The 17,484-nt window shown below is 35.9% G+C and overlaps 1 protein-coding gene across 1 annotated transcript; it reads left to right on the top strand.

Moving 5' to 3' along the window:
- The first annotated feature begins 12,994 nt into the window (after positions 1-12,994).
- Positions 12,995-13,873, top strand: LOC113346365. Its single transcript, XM_026589907.1, has one exon. It carries the CDS (start codon positions 12,995-12,997, stop codon positions 13,871-13,873), a length of 879 nt encoding a protein of 292 aa, XP_026445692.1.
- The last annotated feature ends 3,611 nt before the right edge of the window (positions 13,874-17,484 follow it).

The following is a 17,484-nucleotide window of genomic DNA, read 5'->3' as shown; positions in this document are numbered from 1 at the left end:
GGTTGAACCCACTAGCGTTGGTATGTCAAATTAGTTTTCAATTAATGCATTCTTGATTTGGCATGCTAAAGATAGTTTCGGACTAGATTAGGTCTAAGAAGTTGAATCGAAGCTATCCTTAAAGGATGAAGATTGAAGATTGAAGACTACAAGAAGACATCAACAAGTACTTCATCAACAAAGGTATGTGATTGATTTCATTTGGATTCTTGTTCAATTTCACCTTTCTAATATATCAAGATATATGCTCACTCTATGGAACAATTCCGATGACGGTAAATGTACATTTATGTATATATACTTGAGGTTATTTGATTCATTGCCTTGGATACAATAACCTTTATCCTTATATAAAGAATCTCTTGCTATAGTGAATGATCTTATGAATCCAATGAGCCAAGAATCACTCAATTCCGAGTTATAACGATGAAGTTATGAGTGATTTATTAAAGTAACAATTATAAGTGTTGCTGTAGTTGTTACAGTTCGTTAGTAGGAAACAATCCATGGGCTGTTTGTAACAGTTCACGGACTTGGGCCCAATTACGTGACTAAAAGGCATATTTGGTCAAGTTGGTGATGTTTCCTTATCTAGGCAAGTTAGCTATTACTCCAAACATCTTTGATTACCATATTAAAGTGTTTGTGATTCCTTCCTAATTTAATTTGTAATTTATTCAAAAAAATACAATTTGCTAAATTAATTATTTATTTAATTATTTTGGCAAGAGTTGTAACTTAGGAAAGACTCCCATATTTAGGAGAGTCTTGAAAAAGGAAAATAGCTTTGCTTAGTTTCCAAGCTATTGTTCACTATAAATAAAGGGTTCGTGAGTTTACACATTTTTCATCCCCTTTGGAAAATAGGCGTAAGCTTTGCAGGTTGTTTCCATGTCTTCTGTTCTTCGTGAACAAGAGTGAGATAAAAGTGTTTGTATTGGGGATCACAAAGCCGAGTTGGATTTAATCTTCGTGATTGATCACACAACTTGTAATCTAGGTTTTTCACCTCTTGTCTATTCTAAGGTTTTCTCTTCTGATATAAAACCATTCAAGAGTTGTTGATCATAAACCCTAGGTTTTGATAGATTTCAGTTTCCAATCGTATAGCAACGCTTGTTAGTCGAAATCGGAGACTAGAAAGAAAAACTTCTTTTGAGGCATCTCGTGAAAATCCTTGAGAAGTTTTAAACAAGATATCTCTAGATTTATTCTAGTTGTTTTTTTGGTAGAATAATTAGGTTTCTCTTCCTTTATTGAAGAGTATAATAATCCCTAATCTACACGTTTGTTTTTATACTACTTTTACCTAGTAATTGCTTTTATCAAAATAAACACAAGATTTCCAAAACCTTGATTTACATCTAAAAGGAAATCAAATCGGTGTTTTGTGCAAACAAAATATCAAATTGTATCAATCGTGTTGGTGTATCTTCTAAAGAGAACCTTGGGTTCTGCTAGAAGATTTATGTGAAGAATTTAAAAAGAGAATCGGTATTCTGCTAGGAGTTCTACAAGTGCTGAAGAAGGTATTACATCTAGTCTGAATAGGTAGTAGGAAATTGGTGTAACAACTTATAATCAGTGCGTGTTTATTCTGGACTAGGTCCCAGGGTTTTTCTGCATTTTCGGTTTCCTCGTTAACAAAATTCTGGTGTTTGTGTTATTTATTTTCCGCATTATATTTTATTTATATAATATAAATATCACAGGTAGTACGTTAAGATCAATCAGTTCTTGTATCCGGCCTTAGGTTTGTTGAGTGAATTGATTGACACTTGAACATTGGTACTTGGTACCGTTCAAGTTAATCCTCTTATATTCAGTCGGGCTCGCAAATCCCTATTTGCTGATTACGGATTAAATCAAGAGATAGAGATTAGGGGTGTACATCGGGCCGGGCAGGCCAGCCCAAGCCCGATTTTAGCACAGGACGGGCCAGACGGGCTTGTAGTACGTACTACCCATTAAGTTTAACAGGCCAGGCCGGACCGGGCAGTAGCAAAAAATTAGTGCCCATGGCCCATCCATACCCTTGAAGCAATACATGCCAGGTCAGGTCGGGCCGGGCAGGCCTCGGGCCTAAGAGATAGTTCAAAAATTACAAAAATATATAGTTTAGTTCTTTTTTTTAGCTTGATGAATGATGGTACATCTCTAACTCGTTCGTACATCTCTAACTCGTTCAAATGATAGTTCAAGCAATTCATATTCATTATTGTGAAATGTAAGTCAAAATTTTCTTCAACCTCAATAATTTTTCTAGTGAAATCCAGTACACTGCTAGAAAACTTTATTTCATGTTATCGAATAGTCAGGTCGGGTAAATAAACAGGCAACCAGGCAGGCAACCAGGCAGGCAAACAAGCCGGGCTCCAATTTTTGAAAAAAATACCCGGGTCCGCCCACTTATAATTATTGGGCAGGCCGGATAAGCCCATGACAGGCTGTCGGGCGCCCATGGGCTCCTTCGGACCCGGGCGGTACACAACAGGCCATAGGCTTCCGGGCATTTTGTACACCCATAATAGAGATATAAAACTCTTTGATATACTTTTTATAGATTGAGTCTAACTGTCTAGTTGATTCTCTTGAAAGTATATTGGAGTTTGTCTATTCAGATTGCCAAACGAAATATTGGGTGTGGTTGTTAGACCCCCGCTTTTTCACCTTGGATCAGTGGGAGATTGATTGGGGTTCAACTACCGTCCAGTCCGAAGTTAGCTTGGAGTAGGCTAGTGTCTGTATCGGCTTAATACAATGTGTGTTCAATCTGGACTAGGTCCCGGGGTTTTTCTGCATTTGCGGTTTCCTCGTTAACAAAATTTCTGGTGTATGTGTTATTTCAATTTCCATTATATTGTTTTATCTTTATAATTGAAATAATACAGGTTGTGCGTTTGAATCATTCAATTGGAAATACGACCTTTGGTTGTTGATTGATATTGATTGATCTTTGGATATTGGTCTTTGGTACCATCCAAGTTATTCCCTGTATTTGATTAGAATTCATAGTCTTGCTTGAGTAAATCAAATCAAGAGAGATATATAAACTCGTTGATGTACTTTTAATTGATTGAGTCTTGTTGATTCTCTTAAAATTATATTCGAGTTTGTCCATACAGATTGCTAAGAGAAATATTGGGTGGTGTTGTTAGACCCCCGCTTTTTCAATTGGTATCAGAGTAGGCAAACACGTTCAAGACCTTACAAGTCTGTGTTTGTAGCGATCTGACTCTATGGACAGAGGTGTTATCTCTATTAACGTACCACCAGTCTTCGATGACTCTAATTACTTATGGTGGAAAATTGCTATGCGAGCTTTTCTTCAAGCACGTGATTTTCAATCATAGGTATATGTTGTTAATGGCTATGATGCTCCCTTTATGTCAGATGGAGATGTAAACATTCCCAAGAATATTGGTGAATACAGTCCTGCCGAGATACTTGCTGCAAAGCAAAATTCCGACGGTTTGAATGCAATCATACATGCCATTACCCCAAATCTTCAGCACCATATGTCAAATTGCACTAGGTCTAAAGATGCTTGGGATATCTTAGAAACCGTATTTGAAGGTAACTCCAGTGAAAAGGAAGCTAGGCTTCGAAACCTTAATTCCGATTGGGAGAACCTTCGTATGGAAGATGAAGATACATTTGATGAGTTTAATCACAAAGTGTCTGAAATTGTTAATGCATCTTTTGCATTGGGTAAGACTATTCCTGAAAAGGACATTGTGATGAAAATTCTCAGATCGCTGCCATCTAGATACGAGTCTAAGAAGCATGCCATCGTTGAGGGAAATAACCTTGATAATATTTCCAGAAACACCTTGGTTGGAAAGCTAAAGATCTTTGATCATGAGCAAACATCCAAACTCGGAAAGGATGTTGCCTTTAAAGCACAGAAGAACACTAAATTACTTGATAAAGGTAAAAGTGTTTATGTCTCTGAGGATGATCAGTTTGAGGATGATTTTTCGGATGAAGATCTTGACAAATCAGTCTCCTTGATCACAAGACAGTTCATGGATCTTCTATTAAAGAGAAGTAAACGGTTTTCAAGAGACATACCTAGGTCATCAGATAAACCTCACAATCGCGTTCCTCCTAAAAACAGGGATGCTGACGAGGCTGATGACGAGGATATGCCACAGTGCTTTAAGTGTAAAGGTTTTGGTCATTTTGCAAACGAGTGCCCAAATCTTAGAAAATACACTGGGAACAAAGGTCTTGTTGTAACACTTAATGAGATGTCTGAGGTCTATGATTCTGAGGAAGACATGAAATCAAGTGTCGGTCTTCTATGTGAAAGCATTTATTTTGATAATTGTAGCAATACATATATCAATCTTGATGGTTTCGGTAAAGAAGAGAATCCAATCAAGCTGGAAGAATCAATTGACCCATCCTTTGGAAACTCTGGTTGTAATGTTTCAGGATCTACTATGTGTTTAGCTGCGTTCACACCACAGATGCCTGAATACTATCCAATTTTGACATGCTCGTTTTGTTCTCAGAAGGGTCATGAACTATCAAGATGTTACAAGTACAAACATCAAGTGAGGCATGCCAACAAACTTCAACGAAGAGCAAATCGATTGGCAAGGAAGCTTAAACTTGCTCAGAAGACTGCTGAGGTATGTAGGATTTTATCTTCGTCTAAGAAGTTGGTTTCCAAAGATAAAATAATACCATTAGAGAAGAAGGTATGGTAAAAACGCTTTGATAGACAAAAGTCTTAGGATTCCTCTCCAGAGGAAAATGATGGACAAATTGTTGTTCACCACAACACAAATTGATTGTGTTGTTTGGTAAATCTTGTCTCATGTGCCTGATCAAAAGAGATAAGATTGTGTACCGCTCAGTCTTTAGGAAAAGTTTTTCTTTTAGTTTGTATATCAAATAAAGTAAAGGGTTATTATCGACAATTCTACTCTTTATAGGGTTTAGGGTTGGGCATCCACGAACCTGTGTAAAGGTTGCGAACCCTACATTCTTTTTTCCTCTCTGATATCCTTTGTATCTTAAGACTGCTTAATGAGATTGTGAATTCCACTCACAAAAACCAATTGTTTATAATTGTTCTCTAAGCATCATGTCTTTGGATGGAAAAGATGTCAATATGATTGTTAAGCCATCAATCAAGGAAAAAGAAAAATCTCCAGTAAATCCTTCATTGAAAAGAAAGAGGAGGAATACAAGAAATTCAAGGGTTGTCCCTTCTAACTCTCAGAAGTTTTCCGATATTCTTGATGACTTGAAGGGTGTAAGAAAGGAGATTAGTGAAATAAAAGCTTGCGTTTTACGATCTTTGGAAATTCAGAAGGCCCTAGTTCGACATCATCAACCAAGACGGTTCGTTGATATCAACTCTTTCATTCACAAACCTTATGTTCCAATGGCTGTTGACGACAAAGAGTTCGGGAATGATAAAGAATTTCTCAAAGACATTGTGGCCTAATATGTCTTCTTTTTGGCTTAGTTGGAAGAATAACTAGTGATTGAATAGCAATGATTGTGACTACACATAGCTATTATTTTTCATCTTCTTGTTTCTTTTTTAGGTTTTTGGGTTTAAAATTCTAAAAATATTTGGAGGATGATGTTTTTGCAGTATTAATCTTTATGATTTGTTATATTGCAATTTGTTATGGGATATGTATGGTTGCGTCCGTGAACTTGAAGGTCCCATCTATTGTCAAAAGTAAAGTCGTTCATGTATTGGTATTAACTATTGATTAAAGGATGAATAGACTTTTGACAAATACAAAAGTTAAGCCTATATTGTCAATTCTTTGATGGAAGATAGATTAAAATCTTTTGTTTTCAAGGATTATGTCTATTAATGTTGTTATAAATATAATGATGGAAGATAGAATGAATCCTTGTGTATTCCATAGTAAAGATCTTTATTGATCCATATCCTATGTCTTACTGTGAGGCTCCGTAATGTGTCTTATGTTGAGCACGATACAACAAAGTTGATTATTTTATGATTGGATTTGTTGGCTGTTTCGTGAGGTATGTTATGTCGAGAATTTTGAACTAAATTAATCATCTCGTTTGGTTATTTAGTTATTTCTCTGTAAGTTCTCTTATGTCGAGCAAAACAATTGACAATTAAATTGATTACTTTCGTGATTAGTTTGATTGTGTATTCCAATTAGATTAATTATGGGTTCTCTTGTAATTAGTCTAGTTGAGTATTCATATATTCCATAATCCTTTATGTTGAGTATATGAACGACTATCCTAATCATTGTCTAATGGTTATGTTAGTCATATGTTCCGTAAGTTTTCTGATATTGAGCATAATCAATTAAGTTGATCACTTTTTGTGTTTAATTTGATTGAGTTTTTGGATATAGAAAATCATTCTCATGGTTTTTGGTATCCAATAAAATCCTTCTTTTCTTTTGAAATTAAGGTCGCTTTTGTTGTTCTTTCCGGAATGACATCAAATGGGGGAGAGTTCTTTTGAACTTGTGCTAATTGCCATATCTTTGTGGGGAGTGCGGCTATGGAATATTAGAGGGGTTATCTTGTATCTTTAAACTCCTTGATGAATGCTATTAGCTTCGGCTATATGATTGCGTCTAAATTAAGTTGGTATGTATTCTTCTTTTGGTTATGAAATGTCTCTTAAGGAAATTTCATTATGATCCCGTTCTTGTACCTTTGTCAATTTTATTGAAAAAAAGAGGGAGAATTAATATGTAGTTCACACTACAAATACATATGGTTTTCATATCATTGTATAAGGGGGAGTGGTTTCCATGTGATATGGAATATTGACTAAAGGGGAGTGATACATATCACCATAGTATTATTGTTGAAGTTGTGATACAATTGGATTTTGACACTGTGTAATAATACTATGACACTGTATAACAATGATCGAGATCGATGCTTTCTCATTGTTATAGCTACGGATCTTCAACAATGGTGATACTAAACTTACAACCTTTGGGATCATTGGAGTACTTGGAAGTGACAAAGATTTCAAGGAATGTTGAGGATTAGACTATGGAATAGGAGCCACTAAAGTTTCTTATCTTTTTTGTATTCCATATGTATTGATAGTTTTGTCACTAAAATTGACAAAGGTGGAGATTGTTAGAGCATTTTTCGGTTGAACTCACATGCGTTGCTATCTCAAGCATGTTTGTCAATGTTAGTGATCAAAACTATAAGTCTTGATTTCTAGTCTATTATAACTAAGTCTCGGACTAGGATACAAAAGTGTAGTTGAGCTCAAGGACTTCATGGAGATTCATCATACAAGAAGAAAAACTACTCAAAGAACCGGTGGAACTTCTCGATAAAAAGGTATGTGATGAATTGAACTTATCTGTCACTCAAAAGTCTGTCTACTATATCTCCTACTCTTCGAGACAAGAAGTCGTATGCTATATATATAGGCTGGATTATACACATTTGGCATTTCGAGCCGAGTATACCTCACCTATCTATATCTCCAAATATGTGTTGGTAAGCTTTTCGCTTCGATCAAGTTTATCTTTACCTAGTGACGAAAGTCATGACATGTTTCAATCACTTTGAAAATTGCTTTGAAGAGAAATGGTGTAACAACTACATAACGTTCCCTAAGAATGTTTCAATGATTGAAATGAGAGTTTAGATTACATAACCAATGGTGGACATAAACATTGTCGTGGAAACACATTTATGTATAAGTCCTATTCCTTGAACCAAAGTTTGCGAACTTTGTTGATCAAGAGAAACCGGAGAATGGCGTGAGCCAAGTCCGCGAACTGCCGAACTTCTCATTCCGAGAAATTCTGCTGGAGTTGACGAACTAGTTGCGTCCGCGAACCGGCGGAAAGTCTTTGCCGAGATTTTCTGCTGGAGTTTGTGAACTCTACCAGTTGCTTAAGTCCGCGAACCTAGTCTGCGAACTTGAGAAAGGTTATATATCTGAAGATGATTTCTGAACTTAAACTTATAAAGACTAAGGAATGCAGTTTGCAAACCGTGGATGTAAAAGTTCATGAACCTATTCGAGTGAATCAAATCATCTTTGCTTCAATTGTGTCTTGTGTATTACATGAGATTTCCTTGCAATTGAACAACTCTCTTAACTAGTTCATTTGAGTCATTTGAACTAGTTATGGTGAAGAAGAACATGTTTAATATGAAATGCTCATATGGCAAACCTTTTGGTTGACTATTATTGAACCTACAATACACACGTTAGGGTACGATTAACAAACCTAGAGGCGTGTAGCTCAAGTGTGTATAACAAGCTAAGTTTTCGATCTAACGGTTGAGAAATATTAGCTTGAATCTAAATCAGGTTTTCATCTAACGGTGGATATTGTTTGCTTTGTAACCAAGGCAAAACCATGATTTGAAAGACCATATATATGAGACATCTAGTATTGTGCAAAACTAATCACCGCACCTTACGTGTGATACTAGTTTGCATACTAGAGTCGATTCTCCTTTAACCCTCTGGTTTTCTTTTCTCAAACCGGGATAAACGACTTAAAGACTTCATTGGGATTGTGAAGCCAGACCGATACTACTTTTATCGTAGTTGTGTGATATGATCTTGCATCTTCTATCGTACGAGTATAATCATATTGATTTTCTTTAGATTTGATATCTCCGATAGGCGAGATATAAAAAGTAATCACAAACACCTTCGTCTCATCGTTTGTGATTCCACGACATCTTGTTTCGCTACCATACGATTAAGATTGTTGTGAGGAGATTGATTAATCTAGGATGTTTTTCGGGAATATAAGATGGGATTATCAATTGGTTCCTGTTCACCTTGATTATTATCAGAAGACGGAACAAAACCTTTAGGGTTTATCTGTAGGAGACAGATTGATCCTTTGATAGACCTGTCTGTGGAGACAGATTTGTTTATTGTTAAAGCCTGCGATTTTGGATTGTAGCAACTCTTAGTTGTGTGTGAGATCAGCTAAGGGAATCAAGTGCGCAGTATCCTGCTGGGATCAGAGGCGTAGGAGAATAACTTTACCTTGGATCAGCGGGAGATTGATTGGGGTTCAACAACAGTCCAGTCCGAAGTTAGCTTGGAGTAGGCTAGTGTGTGTAGCGGCTTAATACAGTATGTGTTCAATCTGGACTAGGTCCCGGGGTTTTTCTGCATTTGCGGTTTCCTCGTTAACAAAATTTCTGGTGTTTGTGTTATTTTAATTTCCGCATTATATTGTTTTATGTTTATAATTGAAATAATACAGGTTGTGCGTTTGAATCATTCAATTGGTAATCCGACCTTTGGTTGTTGATTGATATTGATTGATCCTTGGATATTGGTCTTTGGTACCATCCAAGTTATTCCTTGTATTTGATTAGAACTCGCAGTCTTGCTTGAGTAAATCAAATCAAGAGAGAGATATAAACTCGTTGATGTACTTTTAATTGATTGAGTCTTGTTGATTCTCTTGAAAGTATATTCGAGTTTGTCCATACAGATTGCTAAGAGAAATATTGGGTGGTGTTGTTAGACCCCCGCTTTTTCAGCATAGTAAAATGAAACATGTTGCCATCGATTTTCACTTTATAAGGGAGTTGATTCTTTCTGATCAGTTGTGAGTTTTTTATATCTCCACACTTGATCAGGTGGCTGATGTATTCACAAAGGCCTTACATGGTCCAAGATTCAACTTATTGCGCCACAAGCTCAGAGTCCTCACATTCTTCTTTGACACACACATGTGCTAGACAATTTATGTTTTCTGTTAGGATATGTGTAAGTTTGTGACTGGTGGAGTTGGACTAAGTCTGGTAACCAATAAATATTTCTCAGGGTTTGTCTGAGAAGATAAGTTGTTTTTCCTTTTCTTTGTTAAGAGATTCATTCTCTCTGTTAATGAGTTCTTCATGTATTACATAAATCTTGTTTTGAATAGTGTTAATGAATCTCAACCACCATAGATTTACCACCAGCAACACTTATTTTTTCTTTAAGTTTATCATCAAATCATCATCATTAAAAACCAATTCAGATGTAGGTTTTTAGTTTTCAAATTAAGGTTCACTTTTTTTTTTTGCTTCAATTCAAGTTTCCCCACCAAAAAGAATTGGAAGGATTTTTTTTTCTTTTAGTTTAAGGAAAATGGGGAAAGAAAGGTTAGAATGAATACCTAAAGAATAGACAGAGATCTAGGGAAGAAGGTGTTTATTTCTAAAGCTAACAAATAAAAAGGACTTCTTTGCAAATCATTTTTTTGTTTTACAGCTGTACCTTGAGAGATGTATGATCTCCTGATCTAACGAGCGAAAGGTTGCTAGCTTATAATACTTCCCGACGGTGTCGTGCGGGATAGCATTAGCCTTAGCTGGATATGCATTCTCAATTCTCTTGCGGAATATAAATTAGAAGTACGAATCTGAAATTCTGATGTTAGGTCAGAAATTCATACATATTTATTTCATGCTTCTGCAGCTGGGCAGGTGCAATATTAATATTTTCTTCCTTGTCAAATATTCACCATCAACAACATCATGCGCCAAAAGTTCCAGTATACCGTGTTAGAGCATTACTCGGTTAAACCCACCAAGCGTTGGTATGTCAAGGTTGGTTGTCATATTTTAGTATCAAAACTCATAAGTCGCTTGATTAGATTACTAAAGTCAACTTTCTTAAGTTAGATTATGAAGTCTATAAAAGTTGAGATATATAAGTATTACTATGAAGACCTGAAGATTCCGAAGACGTATCGAGATCAACGATAACATCATCCTTCCACTTGAGGTTAGTAATACATGACTTGACTTGTTTCCATTTAAGCTTTCAATTCATTTCTAATTGAAAACATAGCATCTGAAGTCATATATATGAAACTCTAGTATAATAGACTTGATCCGCATATTGTAGTCAAAGTGTCAAAGAGCAATATATAAATAGTGATAAGTGATTTACGTTGGTATATTGAATTACGAAGTATAATGCTTATCTTTCGAACTTCGTAATTGCGACATCAACATAATCTTTGTAACTCGTTACTAGATTGTGCAGTGAACATAGGTTTGATTTCATACCTAGAAAACTATGTTTAATTACATGAGTTAAGGAAGTATACGTACGAACTTCTTTCATAGTCGAAAGGAAATTAAGAGGATTCATGGTCCGGTTTTCATTGAAGATCTTAAGGTTGGACCGATCCTGCGCAATATGGGGAATCAACATAGAAACAATTATATCTTATGTTGGGAGCCAAGGTAGAACCGATCCCTACCTATATTGGGAGTCAAGGTAGAACCGATCCTAACTTGTTTTAGGAGTCATGGTAGAATCGGTCCCAATAGGCAAAACCAATTTCTTCAAGTTACGTACACTTTAGGGTTTGTGTGATTTGGAAATTGGGTTTGCAAAATAGGAAAGTTCAAGATGTCGACATAATGAGTAATTTGAACATGTGCTGAAATCGTATTTCTTAATTCTTCAGATGTATTCCTTGATACTCAAGGTGAGATCCCAAACCGAAATAATATAGAATTTTTTTTAGATTTTTGAAATTAATATGTATTATTTTACCAACAATCAAAACATATCTATGGAAAGATATATTAGTTAAGTGCTAGCTAATATTGAGTTATCCATGAATATTTCGGTTATACAGTTTGATATTGGTTGAAATTAGACAAAACCGAATTTAGGTACTTTGTTGCATATCTTAAGAATATTTTCAGTTATGAAAATTCCTTGGTGTCCAATTTACCTTGGTTTGTAAATATTTGAGTTTCTTATGCTTACAAACTTATCATGAGCCAGGCAAACTTTATTTTTGTTGTTTCTAGTGTAGCCGACTAATAATATTTTCGAAATACTATCTTGGAGAGGAGAGTAACCTAATTAGGCGAAATCTCTTACGTCCGCTAGTTTAAAGACTTCTTTGGATCAAGAAGCATCTACTAGTACCATTAGTGGGAAACTATAATTGCATTGTTATTTTAGTTTTCAATTATTGATTTGATTGACTAACGGTTGTTAACTCTTGATTGCACCTAGTTTGATTATTCTTGAGAGCCTTCTCTTCTGACATAAGGTCACTCAAACTAGATCGATGGATTAACGTTGACTTGTGATAATCCATTATTAATAGACTTCATTCTGTATGTGATCGATCATAAGTTAGGAATCAAGTTTGTTATTGTGAAGGTACAGAACACTATTGAAGAAACAATAAGATTTTTCTTATTGGTTTCGTATATTTATGAATTGCTTCGTACACAAACTTGATCGGTTGGGGTCCGGCTATATATAATTTATCTTTTTATAGACTTGTAATTGCTAGCCGTAATTTAGATCGACAAGTTATGATTTGGTGGTACTCTTCAGTATCTGAATCAGGTAGTTTTGTTTGACTCAATCTGGTGAACTTGTTTAATCCAAATCTTGGAAGATCTAAACCCGACAAAGGAGTTTAATTGATTTTAAACATAAAATCCTTTGTCACACTCAACACGTATATCTTTGTTTGATTTCCTGAGATAGGAGAGAGGTTACAAAAATCTGTTTCAAAACTCTCAATGCTCTTCACGCCCCTAAAAAGGCAGACTCAACATGGTCTTGGAAGAGTATAAGCTCTAATCTGAGCTTCATATATAAATACAGTTTCTGGTCTGTGGGTAACGACAAGCAAATTCTTATTTGGCAAGATAAGTGGATTCTCAAAACAAATGATCCTCATCATCCTTTCATTCATGCAGTCAATCCTTTCAGTTATACTTACATTTCTGAACTCATTGATCAAGAGATAAAACCATGGAAACAAGATACCATTGCTCTTCTTTTTGATGATGAAACAGCGCAAAGATTCTAAGCATGTGAATCCCTTTAATAAGTGAAGATAAGTTAGTCTGGACAAAAACTAAGAGAGGTAATTTTACAGTCAAGTCCACCTACCATGTTCTCTACAATAAAAAATACCATAATGAAGAATCTCCTTCAGCTACATCAAGCAACAATTTGTGGAAGCAAATATGGGATATGGATACTATTCCTAGATTAAAGCTCTTTATCTGGAAGTGCGCTAAAGATATCATTTGCTCAAAGAAAAGTATGAATAAAAGAATTCCACAAGAAACTATCATGTGTTGCAGGTGCAAAATCCATACTGAAACCACTCTGCACATTATTTTAGAATGTCCCTTAGAAAAAGCAGTATGGTTTGGAGCTGGCTACATCATTCCAAATGAACTGTGGAACAATCCCAAAGACTGGATCTCGAAGTGGATTATGGAATCTGACAGATATCTGATTGCTAAGATGGCTACAACCTGTTGGTACTTATGGAAAGAGAGATGTAATGCAGTCTACGACAACAAATTTAGTTCTCCTCAGCAAAGTCTGCACTGCATTAACTCTTTTCTAAATGACATGTCTCTAGTTACAAAACCCAGTACTCAGCTAACTAGGAATGTAGCCATTCCTAAATGGCTGCCACCTGATCTATATTTTGTTAAAGTTAACACTGATGTTTCCTTTTGCCATTTAACTTCGACTAGAGGATATGGACTAATATTTAGAAACTTTGGAGGTGCACATGTAGCCTCAAGGAGTGTTGTCTTCAAAGGACCAGCTGGAGCGGAATATCTGGAATGTTTGGCTGTGCTAGAGTCTATCAAGATGGCTTCAGAGTTAAAATTTCAGAAAATTGTCATTGAAACAGATTACCTATCATTAGTTCAAGCAATTCAAAGGAAAGATGCATATATTCCATGGGAGCACAGAGGATTAGTTGAGGACATATTATTTCTTTTAGAATCTTTTGTAAGTTGGTCTTGTACGCACGTAGACAGATTAGCTAATAAATGCGCAGATGAATTGGCAAAATTTTCCCGTAAGGTATCTCAAACACATGGCTAAGTGATCCTCCAACATTCTTGTTCAACTTTATCAAGCACGATAGTGCTTAAGTAATCTATTTTTGTTTTGCGTCAAAAAAAAAGAGAGAGCGGTTACCAAAAAAATTAGTCTTTTACTATTTAAAAGACGGTCTAAAGGGTTGAGTGCTTAAAGTGTTCAGAGAGACTGAAACAACTTAAGATATTGGACTCTATCTTAGGGTTCACGTGTGTTGGTCAGATTGGTTGTAGGCGCATGGATACTAAAGGAAACTAGGTAACTAAGGGTAGTTTACTTGGTCTCAACTATACGAAGTTGGAAGTTTCTTTGTATAACGGCTTAATTCTGAGAGTATTCAAAACTGGACTAAGTCTCATTTTTTCCCCCCCTGAATTTACATTTTCCTCATTAACAAAAATAATGTGTTTGTGTGCTTTTACTCTTTCCGCATTAAAAGTTATTTAATTGTAAAAGCATCTCTCTACTCGTGTGCTTGAAGGTCATTAGATTCAAAAATATTATGGTGTACTTGGTACCCTCGTCATTTCGTACCACATAATCCCACGAACTTGAGTCTTTCTCGCAGGGTAATCTCTTGCGGACAACACTTCCTAGTAAAAGGGATTATTTCTACAAATAATGGAAGAAGCAAACCAAGAGTCGTCTGACCAACACTTATCAACAAGTATTTCTCGCCATAAGGAAAGTCTCGAATCATAGACCCTGTAAGGACGTCGGGCCTTCAGTGAAAGAAATCTCAAACTTTTCCAAATTGAAAGCCTTCGATATTTGAGCAAGAGACCAATTCCGGTAGATATCTTTGTCCTCCAACTATAATATTTGCAGTTCATAATGAAGAGGGGGTGAAGGAAGATTTTCAAAAGCAACGTTGTGTTGAGAGGCCTCCTCAGCATCCATGGGCATCTCAGAAGATATAGGTGGTGGCGGAGAAGGTGTGGCGTCTAGGTTAGCAATCCTGGAAAGGGGCTTAAGGGTAGATCTTCCGTTAGATTCCTTACGAGCTGGCTTTTTCGAGGGTAATCTTATTATCACTAACACCAACAGAAGAAAAGGTAATCAATAATCACAAAATAAAAACTATTTGGTAACCAAGATCGGATATTCTCCACCAAGTACTCGTCAAGTGATCAAGGAAGCAAAATCCATTTTGGGAGAAAACTTTACAACATGCAAAAACGAAGAAGCGTAAATAATCATAATTATAGCCAAAATAAAGTGGCACCAAAGATTGAAATCAACATGGTAAAAGTGATGTAATTTTGTAGTGGTAAGTAAAGTGTTCGTTTCTCGGACTTGTTGAGACTGATTTCAGATTTGAAAATAGAAAACAATAAAAATAAAGAAAATATATACACAAGGTTTGTCACCATGTCGAGAGATTACTGAGACTCAGGATTCCACCAAACCTCATATCATGTGGTTCAACAATCAATTCTTAGACAATTATAGCTCTAGTTTATTGACTCTAATTCTTTGCCAGGGTAGATTTTAAAAAGATTAATTGTAAATCACTAGCATGATGCATCAAAAGCACTTAGGCCAAGCATACATCATCATACGACTTCACAACTAATTAAGAAAAATCATAAAACGATTAAATTAATGCAAAAAGTCATAAAAAGAATTAAATATAATTACCACACGCATGAAATATGGCTTTCTCCGTCATCCCAGTGTTGGGGTTTAGCTCCTCATATCGAAAACACGTTCAAAAGATTTTTCCATTGCTCATAAGGTGTTTACAAAGGTGAAGAGACTCAAAAGGAATAAAACAGTTCAATCGCAACGTTTATATGCGTTGCAGAACGACTGTTACAAGGGGAACAACAATAATAAGACTGCGGTAAATAAGTCTGTCTTCTCAGTCGTAGTTTTCGCGAACGTCTTCGCTGGTTCAATGTTCTTCGTGCCCTTCTTCTTTGGCAACAGCAGAGAACTTCTCTGCAATTATTTTTCTTCGTTCCCGAGCCTCTTGTTGGCTCCCCAACTCTCGATCATTGTTTGGACTCTCACCTCCTTATATATCTACCACGGCCGATTATAACTCGATAAATCTTTATTTTCTTCACATGAAAGTCTTGGATTTTTATTCTTCTACAGGTCACGAAAATAACTCACTTTTAGCTTCTTTACGCGTCTCTTCAGTCAATCCAGGCTTTCCAAAACTCTCTCTGTGATTGAATCAAATCTCACATAAGAGATTTTTTCCCCTTCTTCACGTATCTTTCCATAAAATATCAAAACCAAACCCGATATAAGCTACTCCTGATTACTTCTCCACAAACCAAATCAGCTAAGTTTCCTTTTTTAAAGCACACAACATATTCGTGTCTTAATCCCATCAATATCTCCCTGAAATTCGATTGAAATTATGGTCCACAAAACCCGTAGCTTTCTCTCCTCCCCTGTTTTCTTTCACGCAACTTCCTTTCTCATCCAAACTCTTCTAAAATAGCAGAATATAATCCCATCCGTTAATACACTCTCCCAAGTTTCACGTAATTTACCAAGCCAACAAAATAAACCCGATATACTTTCACTTTCCCTGATGGCCTGATTCGCCTAGATATGCATGGAAACTTGTTTTTCTGCGTATCTAAATCCTATACCATCCATGTTTGACCAGACCAGGCCCAACCAACCCATATCAACAAATAAAACCTGATAAAATGTCGTCAAAATCGACCCAGGAAATTATGCAGAAGTTCGCAGGTGGAAGACGTGTTTTCCCGCCAAAACTGTGATGAAGATGGGAATCCCCCTAACCAGAATAGGGTGCCATTAGCCATGGGGTGTAAATAACAGGTATGGGGTGCAAGTAGCGGTGAGGTGCCCCTTATCAATCGAGTGTCCCTTATCCAAACTGAGAGTCCACACAATAGGTGTCCTCCGGGGTGCTTTTACCAACTTTTCGAGTCGATTTCTCCAAAAACGTTTATTGTCCAAAAATACCTACAAAGACATAAAATACCAAAATAAGTACAAAAATGGGTACCAACAATATATAGAATCAAGACAAATCGGACACAAAAATGTGTCCATCAAAAAGCAATCAATAACAAATTAGGGGAATAACAATTCTTGAGAAATCTAAAACGAGATTTAAAGCAAGTATAAGAAGAGTTATAATTACTTGCCAGTAAAAGAAGAAAGAGTTGTCGCTGAGAAATCAGTGAATCAAGCTCCGCAGGAGTTGGTGAAGAAGCTTAACAGTTGAAGGAGGAGAGTTGCGGTAAAGGATGAACAATTAGAGACAAAGGATTTTCCAAAAGAGACAGAAAGAGAAAGCAAGCGAAAAATAAAAAAAATGTTATGAATATTCTTCCTTAAACTTCCTTTTATAGACTGCAGAGAAATTCAGAAATGTGGATGGCTCGAGATATAATTATTATCGTATCTTAAACAAATTATATTTCCTAAGCATCATCAGCTCAACTAAGGCGTTTGTATTAGTTAGTACATGATCTAATGAGATGATTACATTACGTAGATTCACCAGAAAATTAGTAGTCACAATTATAAGTCTGAAGTAAAACTTTATTATATATTAGGGATTATACAGATATAGACAATTAACCTGAGGCTAAAATTATTATTAGTGAATAAGCTGG

Source organism: Papaver somniferum, unplaced genomic scaffold (assembly GCF_003573695.1).
Source record: "Papaver somniferum cultivar HN1 unplaced genomic scaffold, ASM357369v1 unplaced-scaffold_99, whole genome shotgun sequence".
Classification (NCBI taxonomy): domain Eukaryota; kingdom Viridiplantae; phylum Streptophyta; class Magnoliopsida; order Ranunculales; family Papaveraceae; genus Papaver; species Papaver somniferum.
The sequence above is the reverse complement of the archived record's forward strand: the minus strand, read 5'-3'. Positions and strand labels throughout refer to the sequence as shown.